Consider the following 22,464-nt stretch of genomic DNA (forward strand, 5'->3'; position numbering starts at 1 on the left):
AATTAAAAAATACTTTGCGGTTTTTCCCCTATACATACCACGGTTTTTCCCACCCGATGATGTCATATGTTATCACCAAACTAATAATTTTTGCAAATAAATAACAAAAAAATATTGTTAATAAATAATTATGTTTATAAATATCAGGATCACTAAGTGTCTTATTCAATTGTGAGTACCAATAATAATGGTGAGTAAATGGTTGTTAAGGGAATGGGAAATGGTAATTTAAGAGTTTAAAGTGTTAAGGGATGGCAGTCCATAGCCAAAAATGGTGTATTTACTTCCGGAAATTCGACTTTCGCGGGCAGAAATCGAGGGAACACTGTATTCTTAATCTTAGCTGTTTCCTAACCATGATTTGGGTTAATAATCTTTTTTTTAAGGTAACACCTTATCTGCTCCTTAAATTGCGTATATGGGAATGCAAGCTACAAAATAAAGTACTTTATTGCTTAATATAACAGAATTGGAAGGTACCTTAAGTCATCTAGTCCAACCCCTGGCCAAGCAGGAGACCCAGCACCATTTCTGACAGATGGCAGTCCTGTCTCTTCTTGAAAGCTTCCAGTGATGAAGCTTCCACAACTTCTGAAGGCAAGCTGCTCCATTGGTTAATTATTTTCAAGGTCAGGACATTTTGAATCTTTCCTTGTTCAGTTTCCATCCATTATTCCTTTATCTTGCCTTCACCTGCTTTGGGAAATAGGCTAACCCACTTCCTCTCTGTGACAGCCTCTCAATACCTTTAATTCTTATGGACACCATAATAGAGGAGGCTGAATGGTACTACAGTACTAAGAAATTATGAGTAGTTACTTCTGCCCTCCTAAACCCACCATTGTATATTGAATTAATTGTGGAAAGTGGGATATGGTATTATTTTTAAATGCTTATGGGATTTGGAATAACGGACTGTCAACACATTGCAGATGCTTCTCAAAGCATCCAAGCAAAAGGAAGCAATGATTTCTCCTTCTTTCTCTCAGTAGCAAAGACAGAGGAATTGAAGTTTGCTGATGATTGCAACACTTGCTGGTTCTTCTGGAATGTCAGGGTATATTCAATTTTGTTGAGTTTGTTTGGAAATGGGCTGAATGGAGCCCTGGATGATGGGGGGGGATGCAAAAGAAAAAAAAATATCGGAAGTCTTTCTTACTCAAATCTTCGGTGGATGGGAAGGATTTGAAGGGGGAAGATTTGGGGTGGCTGGTTGGATCCCTACTGCCATCCCAATGACAAGGTAGATGACAAGTGATGAAGTAAAGTATCAGTTCTTTCTAAGATCAAATCTTCTCCGTGAACCATGGAGGAGGATAGATATGGTTGAAAGGTCCTGGGAGTTCTCCTTTCTCTGCTACGACGCCCAGGAAACGCACAAGTAACGGCGGGTGCCTCCAACCTGCTGCCCACTTCCCACACAGGTTGGAAACGGCTCGAGGGAGGAGATCCGACGGCCGCAACGCTCCCTGCAAAATCGGCGGGAAAAAGATTATTAAAAGTCCAAGGTAGGAGAGTTTTAAGCAACGCAACTCCGATTCGTGGAATCGCCTCTTCAAGATGTCGCCTCTGTGAACCATCGCGGGGAGCGATTTCTCCCGCCAAAGTAAAGCGGCGAACAAGCTTTAAAAACAAAACAAAACAGGGCGCTTTTATTTATTTATTTATTTAATTTTCCTGCGATTCCTTTGCGGGGGAGGGGAGGCTCTTTAGCGTAGCCTTCTCGGGAATGTCTTTTTTTCATCGACCGCCCGTTGGATTTATGTCACACTGGAGCTTTGCCTTCGAGGGAGGGGGCTGAGGTAGCACGGGGCTTTTCTATGAGGAGAGCTTTCATATTTCCCACCTTTGCCGGATTTGGGGTGGGGGGCTGTTCGGACTGTTCACCCCACCTCACGCTCGCCACTAAAGACAAGACCGCAGCAGAGGGAAGGGGGTGGGGTGGCACGAAGAGCCGGGCAACCACCGCGTGCCGGGCCCCGAAGCCGCTCGTGGGCTGTGGGGAAACGAGCGCGCGCGCGCCCACCCGCATGGCCTCCGCGCGCGCCAGCTTCAGCGAGGAGCGCGCGCCCGCGCGCGAGGCGGGCCGGGGGCGGTGTTAAGGGTGGGGGGGCGTCAGCCGGACCGCCCCCCCCCCTCCACAACGCACTCTCGACAAAAGGGGCTTTGGAATTGCGCGCGCTCCGCGCCGACGGGACTGCCGGACGACAAGCAAGCCAAAAGGAGCCGCCGCTACCGCGGATTGGGAAAGCGCGGGGGTTTCTGCTGCGGATGGCTACGGAGCCCGAAGAAGCCAACAGCTGAGGACTGGCAGCAGCAGCGGCGGAGGCGGCCAGCCAGCCAGCCCTGTCCGGCCAAGGTGGCCAAGCTGGGTGTCGCTACCCTGCTCGCCCCGAGGGAAAAGCAAGGCGTCGGCGGAGAGCGAGGCGGCACCGCCAGTGGGCGGGCTTGGCTAACCCGTGTCCTCAAAAGGGGACTGCCGCTGCTGCAGGGCTCCCTCTGGACGACGCTACAAGTGCTGAGGGGAGCGGCGTGGGAAGTTTGCCGTCCGGGGGGGAGGAAGGGCGACCTTTCCGGGGAGCTGGTCGCCGCGGCTCCGGAGTCCTTTCCTCGCCTGCCCCTCGCTCCTTCAGAGGGATGCCCCTGCCTGCCGTGCCCGCCTGGGGTCCTCCCTCCAGGCCAGGCTTCCGCGCCTTCGGGTAAGCGACCTTCCTTTCGCCCGCTTGGTGGGACGCGCGTGGATGCGCACGCGCGGCGCCCTCCCCCGGCGCTCGGGATTTGGCGGGGAGGGTTCGCCACCGAGGCATCACAGCTCGCTTTGGCTTCTGCTGCCGCCGCCGCGCCCCGTCTGGGATCTTTTTCCTCAAAGAGCGAAGAACCAAACGCCACTTGGCCTCGACGGGCTGCTTGGAGGGCTCGTTGAAGGCAGCCTCGCCTGCCTGCCTCTTCCTTCCTTCCCGCCGCTCTTAGAAGGGAAACTTCGAGGTCGCCGCCGATGAATCTCCATCCTCGAAGGGGAGGAAGAGGAGGAGGAGGAGAACAAAACGGGCTCTAGAGGGTCGTCGCCCGCTGAAACAAAATGTCTTCTGGTTTGGCTGGGCTGAAAAGACCCCTCTGGACCCCTCAGGATGATTGCTGACAGCCAAACCCTGTGGTCCTCCTTCTCTAAAATGTTTCTATTTGGGATTAGGTGTGTCGGAGGGCTTGTGAAACTTACCTGACTCCCCCCCACTTTTTGGGGGGCTTTGGGGGACTTATGGCTTCAATGGCTCCATCTCTAAAGCGAAGCAGTAGGAAAGATGCCAACGTCCTGCCGAGCGCGTCCTCAACTTTCTGGGCAGTCATGATCTTGGTTGGCCTTTTAATTGCTTATTGCAGTAAGTATTAGATTCGGCAGATGACAAATCCCGTGCGTTTTCTTCGTATTTGGCTTTCTTGCTTCAGTGGGACCACGTTAATTTTGTAGGCCAGGCTGTTTCCAAAGAGCCACTTAGACGTGTTCATGTGAAAACTAGGTTAAAAAGCAACGTTTTTGTATTAAACTTGGTTAAAAAACAATGCTTGCTTCCAACTGTTTTGGAAATATTTTTTTTTATGTTTCCTACCGCTGTTGAAAACCTAACAAAATATGCCAACACCAGTGCAATCCAGATGTTCTATATTTATCACTACTTACATTTTCCATTATTGGTGCATATTTCTGTCTTTATTGTTCTCCATGTGCCAAGTCTCCCCTTCTCATACATTTAGGATTCTTGAAAAAAACGTGCTCATAATGGTATTCCTTAGTGATGGAACTTGATCCTACTGCAAATGTTACAATATCACAAAGCATCCTTAGTTAAATTGATGGTGCGTTTTATTATAGCTTATAACCAGTTGTTTCTGGGGTAGAGTCAGAAGTATTAAGGACCAGAGGATAGAGTTCAAAAGATTGTAAAATTATTTATGTATTTATTATAAATAAATTTTGTTTAGAAGCTTTTTGCTATTATCAGAGTATGGAAAACATGGTTTTTTTAAAAAAATATAATCCAAATATGATTTAATATAATGAAATACTGTATACTTCTTAGCAAGCATGAATTTTACAGAATTTATTATTGACAGCTGTAATACACATTCATCAATGGGGAGGGGCATCTCATGTTGACTTTTATTGAAGCAAAATAGATTTGAAACACAGTTTCTTTACCTAACTGAAGTTGGTAGTCAGTGAATTCTAAATCCCTTACTAGCAGCTTATTAAGCGCTGTCTATTTGTAATGATTACGAAACTTTCTGAGCATTGCTACATCAATGGAATTTTCTCCTTAAGGTAAGGATAGGATTCTTAATACTGATTTTGTGTTTGATTGTATTTTTAAAGTTTAGTGTATATTTCTACAATATACAAATTTATAGCTATCAAATTCTCCAAGGAAGATAGCATTCACTACTTTGGGTAAGGACATTTTAGTCTTCATGCTCTTGTGTTTAATAATATATATATATAAATCATATATAAAAATCTTTCATGTGAGTATACTATGTGTAATGTAATGATAAGATGTCACCAATTGACAAATACTTTTGAATAACTTCAAAATATATTAGGGTATTGATACTTTTAACATTGGTAGTTAGGAAGGACAGGGCTGTTACTTCCCCCCAAAAACCTTCAGTATTCCAATTCTTAATTTCATAGATTTTTATCCACTTGCCTATTTCTCTTATTACCCCAAAATGCAATCTCATAATTTCTAAATAATGAGTTTTAAAATTACAACTAAATTGTTTTTTGCAGATCCTAGGTTAATCTCTGCTAAGCACGATGAATATATATTCTGCACAATTCTGAGAAGAGCATTCCCTAACCTAAAATATGCAGTGACAAGACACTTCACTACTTCCATTATTTCAGTATCTTAATAACTGAATGTGCAACTTGGAATATGATAATATAATTCACATATAATCTGACTGCCATACAGCTTAAAGACCTTTGTAGTAAATAGCTTGTAAATTCAGAAGAATATTAGAAATGAAGTATGGACAAAATATATGTTAATATAGTTTCTATAGAATCCTATTACCTTTAACAGGATACTTGAAGCCTGTTTTATTACAAAATTAAGATTAATAATTAGTTAACATCTCTGTGTTTTTTATAATTCAAATGAAAAAAATGAAGATAGGTATAGGCATGGAAGGGTTCATTATCGAAAGATAATGAACCCTTCCATGCCTATACCTATCTTCATTTTTTTTTAAAAAAATGTGTTTACATGTTATGGATATGACAGCTGTATTCCAAACATTCAGCTAAAATAACAGCGAAGACAGGTTTAAAATATAATGGATTAGTGGATATTTTAAAGTTTGAAGTAAATTTCAACTTGACTTGAAATAATGTTAAAATATATTCTTATAGAGGAAAATATTTCATTTTTATGAGATAATTAACAAACGTAGGGTACAAAAAGAGCTCTCATGTAGGGTGTTTTTGCTTTTTAACTATCAGAAAAATGAATTGTTTATTTTCTTTGTTTCTTATAACATGAAAGATGAGAAAAGGCTTACCGGTATTTTCTTTCCTTAACTCTTTGGTTTTATACTTAGGGATAGTAGCTCCACCCGATGGATGGTTGAAGGAGATACCTAGTAGGAAACCAATTAGTTTAGTTGCTATAGTGATAAAGCTTTATGGGGCAGCTGTTTTGGGAAGGGAAAGATTCCAAGTTCTTCTTTTAAAGTGGCGATCAAAATAAGAAAGATCAAAATAAGAAAGGAATAACTGGTGAAATGCTATAAACTGAATCTATATAAGCTGTAACAAAATACTGTCTTGGAATTTTGTTCTAATAAATTATTTATAGTTTGTCAAGCCTCCAGAATTACCCGGTATGCCCTCTGTACAACATAAAGCTAAATTAGCTTGGCTAACCTTGTTCAGTAACTTTTCTACTGGATTATCTTTCCAAACTTGTTAAAAGTTAGTGAGACTCGTTAATAGATTGAACGCTATTCTACTTTTGTATGAATTTATTTCATTGACTTTATAGAAAAGAGGATTTCTTGCAACACTGTTTCTATTTGAAATGCATTTACTGAGTTTTGAGAGGGTTTTTTTTTGTGATTTTGGAAATTCCATAGGAAGGTCACTTTGATTTCTTCTGACACTAATTATCTTTATATCATGAAGCAACTTTAAAGGTATATGTTAAAAGGGGGAATAACAACATACTTTTTTTGTGAAAGTTTTATTCCCATACTTTCAATGTTTAAAATATGTACTTTGAAATATTTTGGATGTTCCATTTGCTAGTGGTGCAAAACTTGAAATACTGTATTTTGAGACTAATAACACACAAAAAGGATCTTCTCTTCCTGTTTTGGTTCTCATCCCGGTGTTACAGATGTTAAATGGGTGGTATCCTATTTAAGTTTTATTTAATGATCAATTTATACAAAGTTGGCCAAGAGGATGATTTTTTTAGATAATTACTTTTAAAAATATCCCATAACATACAATGGAAGCAAAAATAGGAATGCTTTTATATAGAAGCACAAACAGGCATAAAACTGATGCCAGCAATGGATTAAATTTTGCAAACAGTCCACATTTATCACTTGGGGAGGAGAAAAGCCAATTGTGGGACAGAAAGCATCAGAACATGATGAATAGCATCATATCATGTACTGAATTTGGAGGGCATAAGATGTTTTGTTCTGAGTTTTGAAATGTAAAATTAGCCATTTCATCTTAGAACATTGTGCAAGCAAATCTTAATTTATCTTCATTTTAAAATTTATATTTTGCACTTCACTACTTTAGTTTCTTTTTAATATTTATCAGAATATGTGTTTTTTTAATTGGCCTTTTAATTATTTTTACCATCCTGTCTAGAAAACAAATAATAATGAATATATATTATGTAGTTACCAGAACAGAATGGAAAAATTTATGATTTCCAAATTGTAGGAGCAAGTGGTTAACGTGGGACTTTGAAAGGAGAGGTATTAATTGTGCAATGAATTAATTTTTTGCCAACAAATCAAATAATGGTATTAAAAATTATATCGTATGTTAGATTCTTGATGCTTATCTAAATAATAATTTATTGATGACACCAATGCTCTGAAAGAATGATGTGAGTTAAATTGAATTAATATTTTAGGAATGCGTGTTATGTGTACATTGACACTTTATTCAAAACACAGTTGTTGGATAAGATACTTATATCCATCTGCACAATTGAAAAAGAAACTGTTTATCCAATTAGTAAAAACTTTAACCTATTCTCACAACTTCTTCATTGTAGAACAGATAATTTTCAGAATTCTAGATATTGGTTTTAGTACACATAAATTCATTTATAAAAATCAAAGCAGCCTGTACATACTATTTACATATTAAGGAAGGTGGGTAAATGCTGAAGACAATTATCCGTTAGAATCTAAAGGGGTTGTATTTTGTGTTATAGAAATTATTTTGCATAGTTTTGCATTAAGAGTCATATTAAAATAGTAGCTTAAATGCAGTATATAAGAGAATGTTGAACAAATTTCATCCATCTCAAACTATATAAGCATCTACTTTTTAGAACAATTGTAAGAACAATCTTACTTTCTTCCCTCCTTCCAAACCAAAGAAAAAGACCCTTTCTAATTTTCCAGAAATCTTTTAAAAATGTGTTAGGGGAGGACAAGAGATGGGTCTGTTTTCTGGGAGGTAGAGTGTGTGTGAGTTTAACCTTAGCAGAATGTTGTATTATATGTTAATATGGATTCCATTTCTTCAGTTTATTTTTTAAAAAACTTTCATTTATTATTATTTTCCAGATTTACCTTGACATATGCCATCCATAATTGCAATTTGGTAGATATATAATTTTTAAAAAATATTTAAATAAATAAAGATGAAAAGGATATATACTGCTCAAAAAATAAAGGGAACGCTCAAATGGCGCATCCTTGATCTGAATGAATGAAATATTCTCATTGAATACTTTGTTCCATACAAAGTTGAATGTGCACAACAGCATATGAAATTGATTGTCAATCAGTGTTGCTTTCTAAGTGGACAGTTTGATTTCACAGAAGTTTGATTTACTTGGAGCTATATTGTCTTGTTTAAGTGTTCCCTTTATTTATTTATTTTGAGAAGTGTATATTCTTCCCATATTTTACAGACAACTTTGTGTTTTGATTTTAAAAGTGCTGAAACAGCTCCCCAAGCATCCTGTTGTTAAAGACAGGTTCAAATGCAATTGTTACCCCAGGAATATAACATTTCTGCTGAAATGATGGCTACCATGGGAGGTTTGGATGAACTGTAATGCATCGGAATAAGAATGAGCCTAGTTAAATCCTAAGCTAGTGTCTCCTTTCTCATCTTTCCTTATCACCCAGTTATAATGAAGAGTTAGAAGCTTTAATTTCTATTTTCTTTGACCTACAACATGCCATTTCATGCAAATCCCACAAATTGCAGATAATTTTGTTTATAGTTTATTTGAATCATATAATTTTTTTTTGTATTGGATACAAGCCTGACTTGTTTCACAATGGTTTGTGTTGTGATATGAAGATTGCTAAAGTGCAGTTAATGTAAAAATAGCACAGAATGCTTTTAATGTCCTGTGTCACCGTTGGAAAAGAAGCAAAAATGTCCCTCCCAGGATTTATTTCAATTAATTCCAACTAGATAAATTATGGATTATGTTTATATCCAAAATGAAACCAATATCAGAAGGAAGAGTGTAAAAGAAATATAGTTGATTATATTTCTGCAAGAGTTTATGTTGCTAATGCAAATAATGAGACTTTACTCTTTGTTACTGACACAGCATGTAGCTAGATACAATATAAAATATAAATGTTTCCTTCTGAAAAATTACCACCACTATCCTTTAATAAAATTTGCATTATATATCATATATGTCTCTTTGCACAATTACAAGGTTGCTGTTGTGTGTATATTACTTTTCAGATACTTTTCAATCAATTTTGAATATGAATTAGTATACAAAATATAGTGATCAGTTTATAATAATAGAAAAGGACAGCATTATAAAGCATACATATTTTTGACATGTTCTCTTTGGTTTTTTAAAAAAGAATATATTTTAATTTGAAACATTATTTTGAAAATAATGATCTTAACTAAAAAAAAAGCATATCAGTCAAACTAATACTGAAATTTGAAAAAGCAAAAGAGTTTATTATAGGGCAATATATAATCTAGTATCCAAGCATAAATATAAACAAAAACTCACACAGCAGAAACTGTATATGTACATAATCGTTGAAACATAGTATCTGAAAAAGTATTGTGAATATATGAAGACAGGGGTCGACAAAGTTGTTCAGAATCTAGGAGCCAGCCAAAAAATTTAGGAGCCAGAATTTTTTTTAAGCAAACTTGGTTTTTAATTTAACAAAAAAAACATTACAAACGTTATAAACAACATTTTACTTTTAAAGATAATAAATATTATATTTTGATATTTTAGATTTTAGGCAACATTCTAGTGTTTTTCACTTTGCGTTTTGTGGCCATGAACATGCCTTGTGATTTTAGAGCTGAAGTACCAGTGGTCCACAGCCTTGGCAGGATCAAACGCCTTCACAGATGGCCCATTCATGGTGATCATAAACAAGTCACTTAAACTTTCTTCTTGCATCCTTGATCTGAATTTATTTTTGACCATGTTCATCAAACTAAATCCTCTTTCACAACATGAGGTTGAGACAGGGAGCACCGCTACAATCGACAACAGGTTTCCCAGAACTGGAAATCTCTCGGTGTTGGAGAGTGCCAAATCCAGAAGCTCACACAGTTTCTTTCCTTTTCCAAGGACCTTAAACTCATACCACTCATTGAGGAGTGAGTGAATGCATTGGTCATCACTTTCAGGTGGAGATAGCTGTTTACGAAAATGATGAGCCAATGCAGTAATCTCAACCACACCGTAGTCCGGTGTGGTTGAGATTACTGGCCCGAAGGGAAGGAGCGGTTCGGGTTCCCCCCTCTCTCTTTCTCTCTCTCTCTTCTCTTTCTCTCACTCACTCTCTTTCTATCTCTCCCTCTTTCTCTCTACCTTTCTTTCTTTCTTTCTTTCTTTCTCTCCCTTTCTCTGTCCCTCTCTTTCTTTCTCTCTGTTCTTCTCTTTCTTTCTTTCTCTGTCCCTCTTTCTTTCTCTCTGCCCCTCTCTTTCTCTCCTTCTCTATCTCTCCCTCTTTCTCTCTCCCCCTTTCTATCTCTCCTCTTCCTTTCTCTCTCTTTCTCTCTCCCTTATTTTTTCTCTCTCTCTCTTTCTCTCTCATGCACCACACCAGCAGCAGAGAGAGAAAGAGAGAGGTAGAGATCGGGCGCGTTACCGGGTGGTGGAGGCGGTGTGGGGCCATGTGTGTGTGTGTGAAGATGGGGAAGGGGGGGAGTTTTGAGGAAAAGATGGAAACGCCTCGCCCCAAAGAGGGAGCGAGAGAAACGCGCTGGAAGCGAGCTAGACAAATGGGTGGAGGCCAAGGTGAAGCCGGATGACAAGCAAAGCAGGTCCGCCTCCTTCGCAGAGGGGCGCGAAGAAGGTTGGCGCAACCCAACGTCAAAAGTTTGCTGAAGTCCACTGGCAGCCCATCTTCGTGGGCGGGTGGGCGGGCGGAGGGGCGAAGTGTTCAGCGAGCTCTTCGTCGCCCTCCGCTCTCTCTCTTTCTCTCTCATACACCACGCCAGCAACAGAGAGAGAAAGAGAGAGAGCGGAAGGCGGCTTGCTGGTCCACGCTCGCCTGGATAAGCGGTCCCGCATGGCCCCAGCGCCGTGGCCACCACCGGGAAGTCGGAGAGCAGCTTCTTGACGAAGCAGCTCGCTGAGGAAGTTTGCCTGGCCCACACTCGACGACTCGTCCACCAGGAAGACCAGCTCCAAGCGGTCGCTCTTCTCTTGCAACTGCCTCACCTGCCGCTTGAAAGCACGCCCGAGTTTCTCCACTCGGTTGCCCGCCGCTGCAGCGGGAGACTCCGCCAACGACGTCCCGGCGGCGCCCGTCTTGAACGGAGCCGAGAGCGCCGCTAGGGAGCTCAAGTTGAAGGGGCGGTAGAGGTTGCGCGGCTGCCCGGGCGTCCATGCCAGAGCCCCGCCGACCCACAAGCACATCCCGGCGAGCCACCACATCCCTCCGGGCTCGTCCACCGTCTATGATTAAAGTCATTTAAAAAAAAATTCCCTCGAGTTTCCTCATGTCGGGCCCGCGCCTTTCCCCCCCAGACGGCGGAAATCTCCTCAGTCGCCTCACCACGGCGCGCACGTGGCGAGGGCTGGCGCGCGTTTGTCTCGGTTTGGCGCTTTCCCGCTTAATAATAAAATAAAATTATAATTACCCTCCTTTCGCCACCCCCCTTATAAGCCCTTCTCTACCTCTCTCTTTCTCTCTCTGCTGCTGGTAAGGGCAGGCAGCCGGCAAGAGGGAGGGTACAGACTGGGCATGTGCAAGGAGCCGCTGACTGCGGGCCCCAATTTGCCCGGGGCCCGGTAGTACCCGTCTATCGGCGGCCCTGCGTCTGTGTGCGGTGGGGGGGAGTGAAGGGGTTCGAGTAGGAGGCGGAATGGAGGCAAGGGGGGAGGGAGAGACGCACGCAAGCGCAGGGGACGCTGGGAAAGCAGCTCGCTCCAAGGTTGATGGGCGGAGCTACGGAAGCCAAGATGTACCATTTCTGGGCGTAAACACAAGGCGGGAAAAATATACTGTATACATACAGTACAGCAGGCAACATTTTCTAGGCGCCAGACAACATTTTCTAGGCGCCACTGGCGACCAGGCGCCTGGGTTTGTCGATCCCAGTATGAAGATATTGTTTTGATTGCAAAAATGATTCTTTTTTGTTTTTAGATTGAACTAATAAAATCCTCTAGGTCTGACATTAACATTTCCAGAAGGATTTGCATCCTAACATGGATGTTGCCATATACCAGGTATTTATTTTGGAATACAATACACCATTAAATCTAATAAATAAGTAAAAGTGTTAAAGATTGCAATTCCAGAACCAAATTTTAAACCTGTTAAATTCAACTTAGACAGGCAAAACCAAAAGCACAGGAATAAAATATATAGCACATGGGGCAATAACTGAGAGGGATCTACATGTCATAGTAGACTACACTTAAGTGTGAGCCAGCAGGATGTTGCAGCTGCTAAGGCCAATTCAGTCCTAGGCTGCATCAACAGAGGGAGAGCATCAAGATCACTGAAGTGATAATATGGTTTGTGCTTTGTTACTAATGAAGCCACACTTGGAGTACTGCATCAGGTTCTGGTCACCATGAAGCTGAGACCATAGAGTGCAGAGAAGACCAGCAAAGACGATCATGGTTCTGAAGACTAAAACATGATAAATAGGGCAACTTGGTATGTCTAGTTTAAGAAGGATTAGAAATGACATGACAACTATATCATGTCATTTTTATATCTTTGAATACTTGAGGGGCAATCACAGATGAGGGAATAGACTTAATTGACAAAGAATCAGGACTGAATAAGAAGAATGGGTGGAAACTTGTTAAAGAGAAATCCTATCGAACCAAGGAGAAATTTTCTGAAAGTGATAACAGTGAAGTAATGGAAAAGCTTGCCTCTTGAAGTTGTAGATGCTCCATTGCTAGAGGTTTTGAAGAAAAGATTGGACAATCATTTCTCTGGGATGGAGCTTGAACTAGATTTATGCCAACATCTCTCCCAACCCTATAATTCTATGTATGATTAGATGAGAAAGGTATAAATATTCTGTACATACAAGGACACAACTTTCCTATAAAAAGTAATTCCAGGAATAAAATTCCAGCCTGCAATTCCAACATTTTGTCTATAGTGACTTGATGTAACAATTTTTTCCCTATACCTCTAAAGATAATTTTAGTCCTAAACTCATACAAGTGAATCATACTGAAAGATCAGTTTATGCATTTTTAACTTTAAATTAAACTTCCTTATTTAAGGAACTGTAAGTAAACTTAAATAAACTGAAAATGTAAGTGAAATAGTTATGAATATCCTCTATTAAGATATTTTGTAAATTATCACTGCTAAATTAACTCAGAGTCCCTATCTTTATTGAAACGACAATTCATGAAGAAGGGAAGCAATCTATTTCTTCCAGATGTCCTTTCCTTTTTTAAAAATTAACCTTGAGTACATTTCAAATTTTAATAAGCAGATAGCACTCGGATTGGTTTTGGAGAGGAATGCAACTGATTTTATTTTTATTTTAAAAGCCCATATATATATTGCAACATAACTGACAGATGCTTACCGGGAGTCTCTGTTGCCAACTATATCAAGAATTCAGCTCACTTAAAACTGACTGACAAGTGTTCTTGGAACATTTAAGTTCCATGAGAGGTTCCATGAGAGGTTCATTAACATCTGTCTTCTGAACAAATATGTGCATAACTAAAGCACATGAACTTTAGTCTAGTTAAACTCTTTTCACCTAACATAGATAGGTACTTATCTTTGCTCAGGTGAGAGACTGATGGGAAGGATTAATCCTTGTAAAACATTCTTGCAGTTATGCTACTTTACACACTTCGCTTAAGATGCCAGGTTAAAGTCAAGATGCCTTTTCACTCTCATTTGCATTTCATAGATAATGCAGTTTAGAGCATAGGAATGGATTAAACTTTTTGCTATTCTAATTCAAATGATTGTTTTATATACTTGAGCTGTATAGGTTTTGTTTAAAAATGTTTTGTTATTTCCCTTTTCATTTTAAAGTAAATAAATACTTGACCATGAAAATGTTTACTTCCACTTCTTATTTGTTCTCTTTAGCTTCCATTTTCATTTTATGAAATAATACCTGCCTTATAAACAGATTTAGATATCAAATATCCTCCTGTAATTTATCGGTATGTAGTCATTTAATAATTTAATTTCCCCCAGAAAGCTATTAGAAAGAAATTGATTAGTGATATCGTTTTGACTGTTATGATTTGAAAGACTAAAATGGCTTGTGAGATATTGTAGTATCTCTTTAGAATGTCAGCATATATACATCTTAGGCCTTGTGAAAAGGAATTGCTTGCCAAAGAATTATTTTTACACTCTTTGCTTTCAAGAATTTCGTGATCTTCACAGCAACAGAATAGTTATAGAATAGTTGAAGCTTGCTTTCTTCATATTCCGTTATGAATGTAATCATTGTGACATATTCCGAAACAAAGCAATAATTTTCTATTCTCACTATTCGGTTTTGTAGGTGTAAAAAAAAACACCTGTCAGCCCTTTTGGTCCTATTTCAGTGACTGAAGGCTGTTGAAATCTGGATGAGGAAGAACATACTTAAACTCATGCCTGAGAAGAGAGACGGGCTGTGTATTCCTGGAACAAGTTAGGTCCCACAGAGTGGATCTTCTCCAGGTCCTGTCAACCAAACAATGTCGCTTGGCGGGACCCAGGGGAAGAGCCTTCTCTGTGGCGGCCCCGGCCCTCTAGAACCAACTCCCCCCAAATATTAGAATCGCCCCCACCCTCCTTGCCTTTCGTAAGCTACTTAAAACCCACCTCTGCCGTCAGGCATGGGGGAATTGAGATCCTCTTTCCCCCTAGACCTTTACAATTCTATGCATGGTATGTATGTATGTATGTTTGGTTTTTTATATTAATGGGTTTTTAATCGTTCTTAGTATTGAATTACTATTGTACACTGTTTTATTGTTGCTGTTAGCCGCCCCGAGTCTCCGGAGAGGGGCGGCATACAAATCCAATAAATAAATAAGTAAATAAATAAACTTCCACTATGAATTTTTCTCATTCAGCTCTGAATGGGGTTGTAGTCCATCATTTTGGAGTGCCCCTTACTCTCACTCCACTTCAAAGGAAAGATGGTGGCTGTGGCCTCTATGATATTTACCCTGACTCATACCCCAATTTTTCTCTTTCCTGGACAAGGACACTATTCATACTTTAGTCACCTTGCTCATGAACAAAGGCTTTACAATAGAAGCTGAATTATCGGTGGATGCATCTATATCAGTTGCACTGCTTACCATAACCTTGGCAAGGTGCTGCTTGTGTCATGGTACCTGTCTTCTAGAATAATGTTCTCCAGAGGCTTGGATTTGCCCTGTCCTATCTGTTCTCTAAATAGATCTTGAAGACTTGACTCTGCTTGAGTGCAAGGTTAAGTGAGTACAAATCTTCTGAGAAAATTGTGTTAATCTGGTGATTAACTTAGCCCCGGGTTATTGCCCTTTAAAATTTTATTTTCTAAAATAAACATTGGATATGTTTTTATTAAAAATGGAAGGAGCAATGATGTTAGGCTAACATTGGGAAAACTAACTTTCAAGTCTTATCTTTGGCCATAGAAATCAGCTAGGTCACCTGGTGCCTTTCATTCCCTCTTACCTCAACTAACCTTACATAGTATTTTATTTTATTTATTTATTTATTTATTTATTTATTTACTTGCTTATCTATTTATTTATCTATTTATTTTTATATATATATTTGTCAAACAATAATACATTAGATAAGTAATGATGTTCCTGAGGATTGGAGAATGGCCAGTGTTGTGCCTATCCACAAGAAGGGCAGTAGAGAAGAAGCTGGAAACTACAGGCCAGTTAGCTTGACATCAGTTGTAGTTAAAATGATGGAGACTCTACTCAAAAAGAGGATAAATCAGCATCTAAAAAACAATAACTTATTGGACCCAAATCAGCATGGCTTTACTGAAGGCAAATCGTGTCAGACTAATCTCATTGAGTTCTTTGACTATGTCACAAAGGTGTTGGATCAAGGTGGTGCCGTGGATATTGCCTATCTGGACTTCAGCAAAGCCTTTGATACGGTTCCACATAAAGAGCTGATAGATAAATTAGTGAAGATTGGACTTAATCCCTGGATAGTTCAGTGGATTTCAAGCTGGCTGAAGCATAGACATCAGAGTGTTATTGTTAATGGCGAGTATTCTGAGCAGAGACAGGTTACAAGCGGTGTGCCACAAGGGTCTGTTCTGGGTCCTATTCTTTTTAATATGTTTGTGAGTGACATAGGGGAAGGTTTGGTAGGGAAGGTTTGCCTATTTGCCGATGACTCTAAAGTGTGCAATAGGGTTGATATTCCTGGAGGGGTCTGTAATATGGTAAATGATTTAGCGTTACTAGATAAATGGTCAAAGCAATGGAAACTGCAGTTTAATGTTTCCAAATGTAAAATAATGCACTTGGGGAAAAGGAATCCTAAATCTGAGTATTGCATTGGCAGTTCTGTGTTAGCAAAAACTTCAGAAGAGAAGGATTTAGGGGTAGTGATTTCTGACAGTCTCAAAATGGGTGAGCAGTGTGGTCGGGCAGTAGGAAAGGCAAGTAGGATGCTTGGCTGCATAGCTAGAGGTATAACAAGCAGGAAGAGGGAGATTGTGATCCCCTTATATAGAGCGCTGGTGAGACCACATTTGGAGTACTGTGTTCAGTTCTGGAGACCTCACCTACAAAAAGATATTGACAAAATTGAACGGGTCCAAAGACGGGCTACAAGAATGGTGGAAGGTCTGAAGTATAAAACGTATCAGGAAAGACTTAATGAACTCAATCTGTATAGTCTGGAAGACAGAAGGAAAAGGGGGGACATGATCGAAACATTTAAATATGTTAAAGGGTTAAATAGGGTTCAGGAGGGAAGTGTTTTTAACAGGAAAGTGAACACAAGAACAAGGGGACACAATCTGAAGTTAGTTGGGGGAAAGATCAAAGGCAACATGAGAAAGTATTATTTTACTGAAAGAGTAGTAGATCCTTGGAACAAACTTCCAGCAGACGTGGTTGGTAAATCCACAGTAACCGAATTTAAACATGCCTGGGATAAACATATATCCATTGTAAGATAAAATACAGGAAATAGTAAAAGGGCAGACTAGATGGACCATGGGGTCTTTTTCTGCCGTCAGTCTTCTATGTTTCTATGATAAAAAGTAATGATAGAAGACAATAGAACAATAGGACAGGGATGGTAGGCACAATAGTGCGTTTATGCACGCCCCTTACAGACCTCTTAGAAAGGGGGACAAGTCAATTGTAGATAATCTAAGGTTAAAAGTTTTGGGGTTAGGAGTAGAAACCACAAAGTCATGTAGTGCATTTCAGGCATTGATTATTCTGTTGCTGAAGTTCTATTTTTTTGCAGTCTAGTTTGGAGCGGTTGACATCCTTCGGGAATGGGCGGCATAGAAGTTGAATTAATAATAATAATTAATAATAATAATAATAATACTAGTAGTAGTAGTAGTAATAATAATAATAATAATAATAATAATTTAGTTTAAATATTACATGCTTGTATGTTGTTGCAGTTGAAGGTGAAGAAGTCGCTAACAGGTAGGACATTTTGGTATATAATTTTATGAACTATAGTAAGTCAGAATGGAGACGTCGGAGTTGTAGGTTGTCTAATCGAAGAATTTCAAGTCTGGTGGAGTAAGGTATTTTGTTGTTAGAAACAAAATAAAGGAGACACCCCAAACTATATTTCATTGAAGGCCGCATCAGGGTTGTGTTTGAAACAAGGAGTTTGTGGCCAGCTCAATGGCACTCCTGTCGGGGGCACCAGGGGTGTCACAAGCATCAGTAGTCGGTTCTAAAACCCGTTACTACCAATTTGTATTCTCTCGTTCAATGCCTGTGCTCATGCCCAGAAGCATCCCAGGTGGGCAGAGCCTTCTACTGCCGCCTCTACCAGTTTGGAGAACTGAGCCAAATCGGGAGCATCCCACTGCTGCCAAGCGCTCTGCCAGCAAAAACATGCCCCAGAGCTATGTTTTCAACTGCTACACCTTCCTGCCTCTCTCTGCTAGTGTGTAGGCCTCCCAAGCTCCGTTTTCACTGGCAGAGGGTTGCAAGAGGCTGTTTAAAAGCCATTTTCACTGGCAGAGGTACCAATGGCCAGTTCTTCTCCGTTACCAAGGCGACCCCACAAGCTGGATCGAAATGCCCTGCGGGCCATCTCCGGTCTCCAGGCCTTAAGTTTGACATCCCTGCTCTACAATATACACTGCCTTGGGCAATTGAAGGAAAGTCAGGATAGACAACTAACAAATATATAAATGTATTCCAGATTCCTAAGGTACTTCAAAATAGGAAACATAGTGTATACATAATATGTGTGTGTGTGTGTGTGTGTGTGTACATATACATACACGTACACATACATACACACATATATCATTATCCTTTTCATTATCAGCAAAAATATGTCACACACACACATACACACACATATTTATTTATGATGACTGTAAGGAAATCTAGATTGTTTCAACAAAATTCAACTTGATTCTTTTTGTGAAGTAAGGAAGCAATTGGGGTTATTTCAGATGAACACTGAAGCTTCCTCTCTTATTTAACACTGCCTTTGAGTTTGGTAAAGGAATGTGGGGGGAAAATGAAGATAGGTTTGCAAGCTTGTGTGTCAACCACAGATGTTACCAGAGCCATTGGTGACACAGTTGGGTTGTGGATCCTTTTGCTGCCAGTTTGCTTAGGGCAGCGGTCCCCAAACTATGGCCCACGGGCCACATGCGGCCCCTGAGGCCATTTATCCGGCCCACCAGTGAGTGACAAGAGCACAGGGAAAAGAGAGAGAGAAAGAAAGAAAAGGGAAAGAGAGGGAGGGAAGGAGAAGTAGAGAGGAATGAAGGAGGGAAGGAAGGAGAAATGGAGGGAACAAGGAAGGAAGGAAGAATGAAATGAATGGAGGGTCAGAGGAAGGAAGGACTGTTTTTTGGGGGGGTAATTTTTTTAAATTTTTCTCTCAACGTACATTCAAACAACACAGTGTACCATCTAATTTTCCATGAATAAAATGCGGTATTTGGTTAGTAACTAATATCAATAATCAAAAAAGTTGCAAAAGGTTTTTTTTTTCTAATTTTGTCATCCAGTTACATTCATTTTCTTTTAATTAAATTCCCTCCTTAATGTTCCTTCAAAAAGTGCAACACCAATTATATTTCTAACTTATTAACCGTTATGCCAAAGTGCTTCCTTCTTTCTTTATACATTTTTCATAAGCCAAGAAGGCCTGGTATAGCCAATCAGATGTTAACAAAAGAAAATTAAAAACAAAACATAAACATCTATGAATTTCAGACCTTCTCCCCCCTCTAAATAGTACATTCCCATTTTGTTTTTTACTTTAAAACAAGGTATGTGCAGTGTGCATAGGAATTTGTTCATAGGTTTTTTTTATAGTCCAGCCCTCCAATAGTCCGAGGGACAGTGAACTGGCCCCCTGTGTAAAAAGTTTGGGGACTCCTGGGCCCTAGGGTCATGCCCCTGCACCAATAAAAAAATAGCTTCTGCGCATGTGTTATAGCTTGGTGCCATCTATCATTGTTTAAAAGATAAATAAAACTCAAGTTAAAATAAAATTAAAAGATCAATATATTAAAACTCTATGTCCATGTGTAGTTTGTGTGTGTGTGTGTGTGTGTGTGTGTAACACATGTAAAAATGGCTTCCAATATTTACAGCAGTTATAATTTTACTTCTTTCTCTAAAATTAAATCAAAATTCGTCTCTGTACAATCTGTCTACTCAAAACCATACATCATATGTTAATTTTTTCTGTTTTATGCAAAAAACTATACTGGGTTACTTGTCAGTAATAAGTGCAGATTTTTTTTTTCTCATCAAAGAGGTCAATTTGGTCATTGATCAAGTTCTGTCAACATTCTTCTGTTGTAGCTATTAATAATAATAATTTATTAGATTTGTATGCCGCCCCCTCCGAAGACTCAGAGTGGCTCACAACATATACAAAAAGACAGTAATAAAATCAATCCAATTAATATACATAAAAACAATCCTTAAAAATCTAACTTTAAAAAAGTTAACATTCATCCATTAACATTCATTCAACAAATCATATTAAAAACATTCATTGGACAGGGGGAATATCTAGTATATTCTGCAAGTTAATTTATCTATATGTTTAGCCTAATTGAGATGTTGATTTAGCCCAACTGAAGATTACAAGCAATCAAAGAAACATAAGAGATACAGATACCTATATATTAACAGAGTTGAAAGAGACTTCGTAGGTCATCTAGTCCAACCTCCTGCCCAAGTAGACACTGGACAATTTTTGACAGATGGCAGTCTAATCTTTTGAAAGCTCCCAATGGTAATCCCTCAACTTCTGAAGGCAAACTATTCCATTGGTCCTTATTTTCAGGTTGCGTCTCTCCTTGATCAGTGTCCATGCATTATTCCTTGTCTGGCCTTCAGGTGCTTTGGAAAATAGCTTTATTTTTTATTTATTTATTTTATTTATTTGTCAAACATGTATAGAATAGTAGTAGTTTGTTAAAAGTAACAATTAAAGGGGACAATAGGACAGGGAAGGTGGTGTGCTTATGCATGCCCTTTACAGACCTCTTGGAAATGGGATGAGGTCGACTAGATAATCTAAGGTTAAAGTTTTTGGGTTTGGGGGAAGAAACCTCAGAGTCAGGTAATGCATTCCAGGCATTAATAACTCTATTGCTGAGATCGTATTTTCTGCAGTCGAGTTTGGAGTGGTTTACATTTAGTTTGAATCTATTACATACTCTTGTATTTCTGTGATTGAACGTGAAGTAGTCATTAACAGGAAGGACATTTTGGTATATGATTTTATGAACTACATTTTGATCAGATCGGAGGTGATGTAGTTGTAAATTGTCTAATCCCACTATTTTGAGTTTGATGGATACAAAAGGTATTTTGTTGTGAGCAGAGGAATGAAGGACTCTTCTTGTGAAATATTTCTGAACTCTCTCAATTGTATTAATGTCTAATATGCAATGCGGGTTCCAAATAGGTGAGCTGTATTCCAAAATTGGTCTAACAAATGTTTTGTAAGCTCTGTTTAGCAGTGTAATATTGCCAGAGAAGAAGCTACATAAGATTAGATTAACAAATCTTAGTGCTTTTTTGGCAATGTTGTTAAAGTGGGCTCTAGCACTTAGGTGAGCTTGGAACATTGGATATGAGTACTCCAAGATCTTTGACAGAGTGAGGGTCATCTGCAAGTTCATTTCCTCCAAGTTTATATTTTGTACTCTCATTCTTTTTGTCAATGTATAAGACAGAGCATTTGTTGGTTGAGATTTGAAGTTGCCAGTTGTTTGACCATTCTGCTACATGGTCAAGGTCTTTTTGTCGGTGGTATTAAATAGTGGCTTTGTCGGTGATATTAAATAGTTTAACATCATCAGCAAAGAGAACACAATTGCTTATAATATGATCACAAAGATTGTTTATGTAGCATATGAAGAATGTTGGTCCTAGGATGCTGCTTTGAGGAACACCACTATTGACAGGAGCAGCATTTGATATGGCACTTACTATTATTTATTTATTTATTTACTTACTTACTTACTTACTTACTTACTTACTTACTTACTTACTTACTTACTGTTGTGATTCCGTCCGAGGCCCCTCAGGGAACGGCTGATCTTCTGTCGGTTTCCTGCTCAGAGGGGGAGGATGAGGAACAGGAGGTGCAGGCAGACAAGGAGGAGGAATCCCAGGCTGAGGAAGAGGGGGAACAGCCAGAGGGCCCCGAGAGGGAGCTCTCCCCAGCAAGCAGCCTGGATTCCTTAGAGGAAAATGCACAAGCAATAATCGATCTGCGACAGAGAAGAGCAAAACAAAGAAGGGACCAATTGGCTAGGTACTTTCAGCACTAAAGAGGCAACAGCTGGGTTTGGGTGTGGTGCTCTCTGGAAAGGCTAAAAGGCAGACCCACCCTTCCTGGCTTGTGGAGTATTATCTTTGGGAGTCCTGGGACCTGGCTGTGATCTTTGGCGTCTTGGAATTCTGGTTTGTGACTTTGAATACTGAAACCTTGGGGGAAAAAGGTGGGGGTCTTATGCTCTACAGTGGTGGGTGTGCCAGCAAGAAGTTTGCTGTATTGTCTGGACATCAGGACTCTGCTGTAAAGTCTCCTAGCCTGCCTGTTGGGAAGAACAGGTTTTTCTCTGTGTTTATTTTTCAAGCTATAAAGTACTTTTGCTTTTACCAGCGTGTCTGGCTGTTTTTTCCAGTTGGTGTTGAGGTCTGGGGGAACCCAGACAGAACACTTAATTACCAATTAGGTCCCACAGAGGGGGCCTTCTCCGGGTCCCGTCAACTAAACAATGTTGGTTGGCGGGCCCCAGGGGAAGAGCTTTCTCTGTGGCGGCCCCGACTCTCTGGAACCAACTCCCCCCAGAGATTAGAACTGTCCCTACCCTCCTTGCCTTTCGTAAACTTCTGAAAACCCACCTTTGTCGTCAGGCATGGGGGAACTGAGATATTTCCCCTGGGCCTATATAATTTATGTATGGTATGTTTGTATGTATGTCTTTTTAATAATGGTTTTTAAAAAATATTTTAAATTGTAAATTATTAGATTTGTCATGAACTGTTTTATTGTATTGTGAGCCGCCCCGAGTCT

General features: G+C 39.7%; 1 protein-coding gene across 1 annotated transcript in view; it reads left to right on the forward strand.

Annotated features, from left to right (window-relative positions):
- Positions 1-2,495: 2,495 nt before the first annotated feature.
- TAFA5 (TAFA chemokine like family member 5) overlaps positions 2,496-22,464 on the forward strand; it is a 447,033-nt gene continuing 427,064 nt past the window's right edge. The window contains exon 1 of the mRNA XM_070755362.1: positions 2,496-3,377. Coding sequence (XP_070611463.1) covers positions 3,257-3,377 — 121 coding nt within the window. The 5' untranslated portion in view covers positions 2,496-3,256. The remainder of the gene's footprint in view (positions 3,378-22,464) is intronic.

Source organism: Erythrolamprus reginae, chromosome 6 (genome assembly GCF_031021105.1).
Source record: "Erythrolamprus reginae isolate rEryReg1 chromosome 6, rEryReg1.hap1, whole genome shotgun sequence".
In the NCBI taxonomy this organism is placed as follows: domain Eukaryota; kingdom Metazoa; phylum Chordata; class Lepidosauria; order Squamata; family Dipsadidae; genus Erythrolamprus; species Erythrolamprus reginae.